This window comes from Eriocheir sinensis, chromosome 50 (genome assembly GCF_024679095.1).
Source record: "Eriocheir sinensis breed Jianghai 21 chromosome 50, ASM2467909v1, whole genome shotgun sequence".
In the NCBI taxonomy this organism is placed as follows: Eukaryota; Metazoa; Arthropoda; class Malacostraca; order Decapoda; family Varunidae; genus Eriocheir; species Eriocheir sinensis.
The window spans coordinates 5,891,780-5,902,721 of record NC_066558.1 but is presented as its reverse complement, the minus strand read 5'-3'; the positions used below and the strand labels follow the sequence as shown (position 1 = coordinate 5,902,721).

The 10,942-nt window shown below is 39.4% G+C and overlaps 1 protein-coding gene across 4 annotated transcripts in view; it reads left to right on the top strand.

Moving 5' to 3' along the window:
- Window positions 1-4,550: 4,550 nt before the first annotated feature.
- Window positions 4,551-10,942, top strand: part of LOC126982309 (potassium channel subfamily K member 18-like) — a 22,879-nt gene continuing 16,487 nt past the window's right edge. Inside the window, exons 1-2 of one of the 4 annotated variants that reach the window (XM_050834306.1) lie at window positions 4,551-6,234; window positions 6,358-8,202. In XM_050834306.1, coding sequence (XP_050690263.1) covers window positions 7,683-8,202 — 520 coding nt within the window. In that variant the 5' untranslated portion in view covers window positions 4,551-6,234; window positions 6,358-7,682. Of the gene's footprint in view, window positions 8,203-10,942 lie in introns of all 4 variants that reach the window. The other 3 variants (XM_050834307.1, XM_050834308.1, XM_050834305.1) reach the window with 3 other exon arrangements.

Below are 10,942 nucleotides of genomic sequence, written 5' to 3'. Positions count from 1 at the left end.
AATAAGAAACGAGGGAAAAGGAAGAGAAGGAAAGGGAAAGGGAAAAGGAGAGAGACGAAGGGAAGAGAAGGGAAGGAAGGGAAGGGAGGGAACGAAGGAGAGGGGAAGGAAAGTGAAGGGATGAAAAGAAATAAGAAACGAGGGAAAAGGAAGAGAATGTAAGGAAAGGGAAAGGGAGAGAGACGAAGGGAAGGGAAGGGAAGGGAAAGAATAAGTGGAAAAGAAGGGAGAGGAAGACATGGAAAGAGAAAGGGATAGAAGTGAAGGGAAAGTAAAGAAAGAAAAGAAGGGAGAGGAAAGAAAAGGGAATGGAAGGGAGAGGAAGGAGATGGGAAGGAAAGTGAAGGGATGAAAAGAAATAAGAAACGAGGGAAAAGGAAGAGAAGGAAAGGAAAGGGAAAAGGAGAGAGACGAAGGGAAGAGAAGGGAAGGAAGGGAAGAGGAGGGAAATCAAAGAGAGGAAAGATAAGAGAAGGTGAGATACAAGAGGAGAGGAGGAGGAGGAGGAGGAGGAGGAGCAAAACAAGGAGAAAGGAGATAAGACGAGGAGGAGAAGGAGGAGGAGGAGGAGAAGAAGAAGAAGAAGAAGAAGCAGAAGAGGAAAAATAATAATAATAATAATAATAATAATAATAATAATAATAATAATAATGCAAATACGACTAAGAAAACAGTAGAAGATGGAGGAGGAGGAGGAGAAAAAGTACAAGAAGAAGAAGAAGAAGAAGAAGAAGAAGAAGAAGAAGAAGAAGAAGAAGAAGAAGAAGAAGAAGAAGAAGAAGAAGAAGAAGAAGAAGAAGAAGAAGAAAAAATACAAGAAGAAAAAGAAGAAGAAGAAGAAGAAAAAATACAAGAAGAAAAAGAAGAAGAAGAAGAAGAGAAAGAAAGAAAGGAAGAAGAAAAATTGCAAAAACTAACACAAATTCCTCTTTTTTTTCTACTAATTCACTTATTCATTTTTTCTTTCCTTAATAAAAAATAATAAATAACAAAAGTAATAAATAATGATAAGAAAAAAGAAGCAGGAAATCATATAGGTGAGGGAAGTAGAAGAAAACAAAAGAAAGAAAGAAAAAAACAACTGTGACTGAAAAGAAGAAAAAGGAAGAAGAAAAAGAAAAGGAGGAGGAAGGAGGAGCAGAAAATAAAGAAAAGGGAATAGAAGAAAACAGAAAAGAAAAAAGGAAGAAGAAAAAGGAAGAAGAAAAAGAAAAGGAGGAGGAGGAGGAGCAGAAAATAAAGAAAAGGGAATAGAAGAAAACAGAAAAGAAAAAAGGAAAGAAGAAAAGGCAGATAAAAACGAAAAACAACAAAAAACGAAAAAGAAGAAGAAACGTAAAAGCTAAAACCAACAAATAAACAACAACAACAACAACAACAACAACAACAAATAGCGAACAGATTTTTACAGCATTTCAATCACGCGAACAATAATTTATCTTCGCGTGAACGTAAAAAAAAATAAAAAAAGAATCGCACCGCTTAATTAACCTCTCTCTCTCTCTCTCTCTCTCTCTCTCTCTCTCTCTCTCTCTCAATTAAATGCTACTCCAAACTTATTATACACACACACACACACACACACACACACACACACACACACACACACACACACACACGATAGAAAGGGAAGAGAGGGAGGGGGGAGGAAGAGAAGGGAGAAGAAAGGGGGTGGAGAAGGGAAGAGGAAATAAAAAGGAAAAGGAAAGAGGGAGATGAAAAGAGATGGGAAAATACGATGAAAAGAGGGAAAGAAAGTAAGGAAAAGGAAGAGGAGGAGGAGGAGGAGGAGGAGGAGGAGGAGGAGGTGGAAGGAAGAAAGGAAGGAGGGAAAGGTAGAAAGTTAGAGAAGAAAGGTGAAGCTGGGATGAAGAGAGAAACAGAGAGAGGCAGATAGATAGATAGACAGACACACAGACATACGGACAGACGGACAGAGAGAGAAAGTGAAGGAAGAAAGAAGGAAGGGAAAGGTGAAGAAGGAGAGTAGAAGAAAGACGAAGCTGGAATGAAGAGAGAAACAGAGAGAGACAGACAGATAGATAGATAGACAGACACACAGACATACGGACAGACGGACAGAGAGAGAAAGTGAAGGAAGAAAGAAGGAAGGAAAAAGTGAAGAAGGAGAGTAGAAGAAAGACGAAGCTGGAATGAACAGAGACAGACAGATAGATAGATAGACAGACACACAGACATACGGACAGAGAGAGAAAGTGAAGGAAGAAAGAAAGAAGGAAGGAAAAAGTGAAGAAGGAGAGTAGAAGAAAGAGACAGAGAGACAGAGAGAGACAGACAGAGACACACACACAGACAGATAGATAGATAGACAGACACACAGACACACATACAGACAGACAGACAGAGAGAAAATGAAAGCTTTATGACCGTCACCTGTCTAATTAATTTTCTACCTGGCTTTGGGCTTCGTTCAGACTTTTTACCTGTCGGTCTTATTAAACTGACGAGATTTACCTGGCGCAAGATGAGAGAGAGAGAGAGAGAGAGAGAGAGAGAGAGAGAGAGAGAGAGAGAGAGAGAGAGAGAGAGAGAGAGAGAGAGAGAGAGAGAGAGAGAGAGAGAGAGAGAGAGAGAGAGAGAGAGAGAGAGAGAGAGAGAGATTATAATTGCTCGTTTAACCTAATTCAATCCTTCCTTCTTTCCTTCCTTCTTTCCTTCCTTTCTCCTTTCCTTCCTTCCTTTCTTCTTTCCTTCCTTCCTTTCTTCCTTCCTTGCTTCCTTAGTCTTCTCATATAGATATAGATAGATAGATAGATAGATGATTACAACCCAGCTAATCATGTTCCTTTCTTCCTCCTTTTTATACATAGATAGATAGATAGAGAGAAAGAAAGAGAAAGGGAAGATAAGAGAAGGGAACTAGAAGGGAAAGGAAGAGAAAGGAGGGAAAGGAGAAAAAGTTAAATAATTAAAGAGGGGAAGGGAAGGGAAGGTAAATAAAGGAAGAGAAGAGAAACAAAGAGGAGAGGGAATGAGTGAAGAGAGAGAGAGAGAGAGAGAGAGAGAGAGAGAGAGAGAGAGAGAGAGAGAGAGAGAGAGAGAGAGAGAGAGAGAGAGAGAGAGAGAGAGAGAGAGAGAGAGAGAGAGTATGCTAACACTGCCACTTCTCGTTTCAGACTCGACTCCCAAGAGGAAAGAGGAAGAGGAAGAGGACAAGAGGAAGAAAAAGAAGAAAGGAGTTGAGTAAGAGAACAAAGACAACAGACGAAGGAAGGAAGAAGGAGAGGAAGGAAAAAAAGAGGAAGGAAGAAAGAGGAAGACAAAAAAGCAAGCAACTGAAGAAAGAGGAAGAGGGAAGAGGAAAGGAAGAGGAGGAAGAGGAGAAGAAGGAGGATATAGAAGAAAAGATAGGAGAGAAGAAGAAAGGAAGAAGAGGAGAAGGAGGAGGAGGAGACGAAAGAAGAGAAGATAGAAGAGAAAGCAAAACAAGACGAAGAAGGGAAGAGAAAAAAGGGAAAAGAAAAGGAGGAGAAGAAGAAGGAGGATAAAGAAAGAGGAGGGAGAAGAAAATAGAAGATAATAAAAGAAAGCAAGGAAAAGAAAAAGGGAAAGGAAGAAAAGAAGGAAGAGGAGAAGAAGGAGAGGAGAATAAAGGAGAGGGAGAAAAGGAAAACAGAAGTGGACAAAAATAAGAAAAAATGTGATTGAAAAGAAGAAAAGGGAAGTAGAAAAAGGAAGAAAAGAAGAAAAGGAAAGGAGGAGGAGGAGGAGGAGGAGGAGGAAAAATATAAAGAAAAAAACGTGATTAAAAAGAGAGAGGAAGAAGAAAAAAGAAGAAAAAGAAAGGAGGAAAAGGAGCAGAAAATCATAATAAAGAGGGAAATAAAATAAAAGAAAAGAAAAGAAAATAACAGTGACTGAAAAGAAGAAAAAGGAAGAAGAAAAAGAAAGAAAAAGAGGAGGAGGAGGAGGAGCAGAAAATAAAGAAAAGAGAATAGAAGAAAACAAAAAAAAGAAAACAAGTGACTGAAAAGAAGAAAAAAGGAAGAAAGAAAGAAAGAATAGGAGGAGGAGGAGGAGGAGGAGGAGGAACAGAAAATAAAGAAAAGGGAATAAAAGAAAACAGAAAAGAAAAAAAGGAAAGAAGAAAGGAAAAGAAGAAAAGGAAAAAAGGAGGAAGATAAGAAAAGGGAGAAAAAGAAAACACAAGAAAAAAACTAATTGAAAAGAAAAAAAGGAAGAAGAAAAAGAAAGAAAAGAAGAAGGAGGAGGAGGAGGAGGAGGAAGAAAATAAAGAGTAGGGAAAAGAAGAAAGGAAAAGAAGAAAAGGAAAAGAGAAGAGGGGGAAAAAGAAAATATAAGAAAAAAAAGAAAAAACAAATTGAAAAGAAAACGGAAGAAGAAAAAGAAAGAAAAGAAGAAGGAGGAGGAGGAGGAGAAGCAGGAAAATAGAGGGAAAAGAAGAAAGGAAAAGAGAAAAAGAAAAATAACTGTGATTGATTTACCGTTTTTTTCCCCATCGTCACCATCATCATCACCACCACCATCACCATCATCGTCACCATCATCATCATCAGCTAGAAAATGGAAAGAAGATGCAGAACGTCACTATTGTCTTCTTTAAGGTTTGACTTCAATAATTTTCCTCTTTTTCCTCATTTTCTTCCTCTTCTTTTTCTTCACCACATTAAGAGGAATTTAAACACTCTTGGTCTTCTACCTCTTGGATAACGAACCCTCTTCTTTTTTTTTACTTTCCTCTTTTTTTTCTTCTTTTTCTTTCCCTTTCCTCTTTTTTTGTTTTATTTCCTCTCTTCTTTTCTTTCCCTCTTTTCTCTTTTAAATTTTCTTCCTCTTACTTTCATTATTTATTTTTCCTCTTTTTTTCTTTTCTATTTTCCTTCTTTCTAATTCTTTCCTCTTTTCCTTCTTTTTAACTCTTTCCTCTTCTCTTTTCCTGATATTTTCCTTCTTTTCAATCCTTTCCTCTTTTCCTCTTTCATTTCCTTCCTTTCTTTCTCTTCTTAAAATCTTCATGCTTGCTACTTCTTCCTCCTTCTCTTCTCCTCTTCCTCCTTCGTCTCCTTCTCCTCTTTATCTCCTTTCGTTCCTCCTCTTTCTCTCCTCTTCTTAATATTCTCCCTCTCTCTCTCTCCCTTCTTCCTCCTCTCTTTATTTTCACTTCTTCCTTCATTTTTCTCTCTTTCTTCTTTATCTGTCTTTCGTGTTTCCAATATCTAACCCTTCCTCCTCCTCCTCCTCCTCCTCCTCTTCCTCCTCTTCCTCCTCCTCCTCCTCTTCCTCCTCCTCCTCCTCTTCCTTATTCCCTTCCTTTACATATTCATTTATTCCTCTCTCTCTCTTTCGTCCCCTCTTCATCTCTCTCCTTTATCCCTTTGTTCTATTCCCTTTCTCTCTCTCCCTCTCTCTCTCTCTCTCTCTCTCTCTCTCTCTCTTGATCTGTCCTCAATCATCGTTTCTATTTTTTTTTCTCCTCCATCTCTCCCTTACTCTTTCCTCCTCCTCCTCCTCCTCCTCCTCCTCCTCCTCCTCCCTTCAGTCATAACACCTTTCCCCTTTATTTTTCCTCCCCTTCCTACCCCTCTTCTCTCCCCCCTCCTCCCCTTTCAATCATTTCCTCTCTTTATTTTTCTCTCTCCCTCCCTCTCCCTCTCTTTCTTTCTTTCCCCTTCTCTTTTTTTTTCTCTCACTTCCGTTCTCTTCTTATTTTATTTCCCTTTTATCAGTTTATCGTTTCTGCATTTTTCTTTCTTTCTTCTTCCTTTCTTTCTTTCTCCTGACACTCCCTTTCTTCCCTTCTCTGTCCTCCTTCCTTATCATTTTATCGTTATTTCTATTTTTTCTCTCTCTCCTTCCTTTCTTTCTTCCTCTTTCCTCCTCCTTCCTTTTTTCCTTATCAATTTATCGTTTTTTTCTCTCTCCTTCCTTTCCTTCTTTCCCTCAGCATTTCCTCTTTTTTCCTTTCTCTTTCCTTCCTCTTTGTGCTTTCCCTTTCCCTTCCTTTCCTTTCTTTCTCCTTCTCTCTCAAAACGTGGAAGGAAACATTTTTGAGAATTCTTGAGTGGCAAAAAAAAAAAAAACAAGAAATAATCAGAAAAAAAAACAATAACAGGAAGAAGCTCAACATGTGAAAAGAAAAGAAAAAAAAACAAGGCAGAAAGAAAGAAAATAATAACAGGTTAACAAGAAAAAAAAACAAGTGGAAAAGAAAGAGAAAAATCGAACGAACTGACCTGCTGTGAAAAATTCGAGGTCGGGAAAAGAAAAAGAAAAGAAAGAAAAGAAAATAATAACAGGCTGAAGTCAACAAGAAAAAAAAAACAAGTGGAAAAGAAAGAAAAATTGAACTAATTGACCTGCTGTGAAAAATTCGAGGTCAGGAAAATAAAAAGAAAAGAAAGAAAAGAAAAGAATAACAGGCACAAGTTAACAAGAAAAAAAACAAGTGGAAAAGAAAGAAAAATCGATCTAATTGACCTGCTGTGAAAAATTCGAGGTTAGGAAAAGAAAAGGAAAAGAAAGAAGAGAAAGTGGAAGAAAAAACTGATCATGTGAAAGTTTGAGTGCAGGAAAAAGTGAGAAAGTGGAATGATGATTAAGTGGCAACAAAAAGTATGCAAGTGGAAAAGAAAGAAAAATCAAACTAATTGACCTGCTGTAAAAAGTTAAGGTTAGAAAAAAAGAAAAGAAAGAAAAGAAAGTGGGAGAAAAACAAAAATTCCCTGTTCATGTGAAAGTTTGAGTGCTGCAAAAGTGAGAAAGTGGAATGATGATTAAGTGGAGGAACAAAAAATAAAACTTGAGCTCAGTGTGGAAAGTTAAGAGCTGAAAAAATAAACAAATTAAAATAGTTTGTCAGGAAAAATGAAAGAAGGTGAACAGAAGTAAAAATGCAAACGTGAAAAAGTGCAAAGTGAAAAGACAAAAAAAAGGATAAGTGGGAAAGTGAACGCCGTGAAAGTGACAAGTAACAAACCGAGCCAAAAAAATATCTATGAGTGAAAAATAACGATACTAAAAATAAGTGAAAAAATGAAAACGCTAAGAGGCAGAAGAGGTTAAAAATATTTAAAAAAAAAGTTTGTAATAGATTAAAGAATATAAGAAAAAAGTTTATAAAAGGTTAAGGAATATAGGAAAAAAGTTTGCAAAAGGTTAAAGAATATAGGAAAAAGTTTATAAAAAAGTGAAAAGATAGAAAGAGGAAGAAATTTAAAAAGAGTTACATGAGAGGTGAAAAGTGAAAGTTTAAAAAGTGAGAAAAATATAAGGAAAAAGTTTATAAAAAGTGAAAAGACAGAAAGAGGAAGAAATTTAAAAAGTTACGTAAGAGGTGAAAAGTGAAAGTTTAAGAGGTGAGAAAAAGAAAGTGAAAGAAATTTAAGAAAGTCAGAAAAGGTCGATTTAGAAAGTGAGAGATATTGAAAAAGGTTTGAAAGTTAAAGAAAATATAAAAAAATGTCAGAAAATGAGAAAAAAATAAAATAAGCCAAAACACACAAAAAACAACTCGGAAAGTGAACGAAAGTAAAAAAAAGTGAAAGAAATCAAAATCAAAGAAAGTGAACGAAGCTAAAAAAAAAAGTGAAAGAAATAAAAATCAAAGAAAGTGAACGAAGCTAAAAAAAAAAGTGAAAGAAATAAAAATCAAAGAAAGTGAACGAAGCTAAAAAACCAAACAAACAAACAAACAAACAAACATGGCAATAGACCGTGACCGTGGTTCTTTACGTGGTGGGTCCTTACGGTCAACCCACTACCCCCACCCCCACGGCTACCCCCCTCCCCACCCCCACCACGCCCACCCCCACCACTACGTCAAGCCGTTCGGGGAGAAGGTGAAGGACTGCTGTCGCTCCACTATCGCCTTCATCTTCAGCAACGTGGGTGTGTGTGGGTTGATGGTGGGCTATACGATCATGGGCGCCTACCTCTTCCACCGGATTGAGGGTAAACCGATGGAGATAGGCACGGAGGTGGTGTTGGACGCTGAGTACCTCCGTAACAAGACGATAGAGCGACTGTGGAACGTGACGGAATCGCTGAATGTCCTGGACGAGTCGGCGTGGCGCAGTGGCGTGTCGGAGATTGTCGAGACGTACCAGCAGCAGGTCGTGGGCTTGGTCGGCGACGGGTGGACGGGGGAAAACACGACCATCCCCGATAAGTGGAGTATTGAGGGGGGGTTCCTGTACTCCCTAACGGTCATCACAACGATAGGTATGGTATTAACCCCTCCGCTGCGATTGGCATGGATTTGGCTTTCACTGGTAGCCTGGTAACATACACTCCCAGGTCTTTCTCTGCCTCTGTGGTGGATAGTGGAGTGTTTCCCATGTGGTATTGGTATGCTGGATATCCCTTCACTGGTAGCCTGGTAACATACACACCCATGTCTTTTTCTGCCTCTGTGGTGGATAGTGGAGTGTTTCCCATGTGGTATTGGTATGCTGGATATCCCTTCACTGGTAGCCTGGTAACATACACTCCCAGGTCTTTCTCTGCCTCTGTGGTGGATAGTGGAGTGTTTCCCATGTGGTATTGGTATGCTGGATATCCCTTCACTGGTAGCCTGGTAACATACACTCCCAGGTCTTTCTCTGCCTCTGTGGTGGATAGTGGAGTGTTTCCCATGTGGTATTGGTATGCTGGATATCCCTTCACTGGTAGCCTGGTAACATACACTCCCAGGTCTTTCTCTGCCTCTGTGGTGGATAGGAGTGTTTCCCATGTGGTATTGGTGTACTGGATATCCTTCACTGGTAGCCTGGTAACATACACTCCCAGGTCTTTCTCTGCCTCTGTGGTGGATAGTGGAGTGTTTCCCATGTGGTATTGGTGCTGGATATCCCTTCACTGGTAGCCTGGTAACATACACCCCAGGTCTTTCTCTGCCTCTGTGGTGGATAGTGGAGTGTTTCCCATGTGGTATTGGTGTGCTGGATATCCTTCACTGGTAGCCTGGTAACATACACTCCCAGGTCTTTCTGCCTCTGTGGTGGATAGTGGAGTGTTTCCCATGTGGTATTGGTATGCTGGATATCCCTTCACTGGTAGCCTGGTAACATACACTCCCAGGTCTTTCTCTGCCTCTGTGGTGGATAGTGGAGTGTTTCCCATGTGGTATTGGTATGCTGGATATCCCTTCACTGGTAGCCTGGTAACATACACTCCCAGGTCTTTCTCTGCCTCTGTGGTGGATAGTGGAGTGTTTCCCATGTGGTATTAGTATGCTGGATATCCCTTCACTGGTAGCCTGGTAACATACACTCCCAGGTCTTTCTCTGCCTCTGTGGTGGATAGTGGAGTGTTTCCCATGTGGTATTGGTATGCTGGATATCCCCTTCCAAGGTGCAGGACTTTACATTTTTCTTCATTGAATTGTAGCAGCCACTTTTTGTTCCACTCCTGTAGCTTGGTGATGTCTTCTTGTAGGAAATCCGCAGTCAAGGGGTTAAGTTTGTCCTGGTAGTGGTTTTCTATTCTCACATATTTCTTGTTACTACTGTTAGAATTACTTTTACTATAGTGTTCTCTCATATAAGTAAAGTATTGGGGGAAGATTTCGTTTTCTTCCCCATTGTCGTCATTACTAAAGGTTCGATTCTGATTTCCTCTTGTTACCACTGTCAGGAAGAAATACTCCAACTAGAATTCTCTTTCATATAATTAAAGAACTTGAGGGTAGATTCCTTGTACTCCACTGATATCACTGAAAGAAATACTCCAACTAAAATTCTCTTTCAAATAATTAAAGAACTTGAGGGTAGATTCCTTGTACTCCATTAATATCACTGAAAGAAATACTCCAACTAAAATTCTCTTTCAAATATTTAAAGAGTTTGAGGGTAGATTCCTGGTACTCCATTGATATCACTGTCATAAATACTCCAACTTCAATTCTCTTTCAAATAATTAAAGAACTAAGGGCTAGATTCCTTGTACTCCACTGATATCACTGTCATAAATACTCCAACTACAATTCTCTTTCATATAATTAAAGTACTAAGAAGTAGATTCCTTGTACTCCACTGATATCACTGTTACAATTACTACTACTGCAATATTAAACCCCAAAAATTAACGCACGGTCTCACGGTCTCGCTAAGTTCCCCTGGTCTTATGTTTGTCCTGTCAAGTCCTTCTGGTCTTACGTTCTTGTTGCAGTTCTGTTTTTACGTTCCTCATTTATTTTTTCTATTCCCACGTCTTTTTGTCATCACTATTTGAATTCTTAAGACTGCAATACATTCTCAACTCTCTAAACTATTGCTGGGCGGAATTTCTGATATCTCCCCCTCTCTGTTATCACCAATATAGGCATGTTTTTAGGTTCATCTTATCACCGCCACGTCCACCACTCGATAAACTATACCCCACCACTATTTCCTTCCCTTCTCTTCCCATTCCTTCGCCTTCCTTTTCCTTTCCTTTCCCATATCCTTCTATTCTTTCCCCTATTTGCCTGTCTGTTCCTTTCCTTTCCTTTCCCTTCCTTCCATTCTCTTGTCTTCTCTTCCCTTTCTAGTCCCTTTCTCTCGTTTTCTTTCATACAATTTCCTTTCCCCTTCCCTTTCCTATCCCTTCCCATCCCCTCCATTTCCCTTCCCGTCCCTTCCTTTCCCTTCTCTTCATTTCCCTTCCCTTCCCGTCCTTTCTCTCCCCTTTCCTTTCCTTTCCTTTCCTTTCCCTTCCCGTCCCTTCCTTTCCTTCCCTTCTCTTCACTTCACTTTCTTAGAACAAGTTAGAACAAGTTATTACCTGCGCGTGGCCTCAGTGCTCATTTCCGTACCATCCCCCCTTAAGTCTTAGTCCGGGACACAGGGTTACCACAGTTTACCTTCACCAGGTTTTCCCAGGTACCCAATTAACGACCAGCCAGGAAGGAAGGATGAGGGATGTGCTCTGTGTGTGTGTGTGTGTGTGTGTGTGTGTGTGTGTGTGTGTGTTAAAGTCTCCT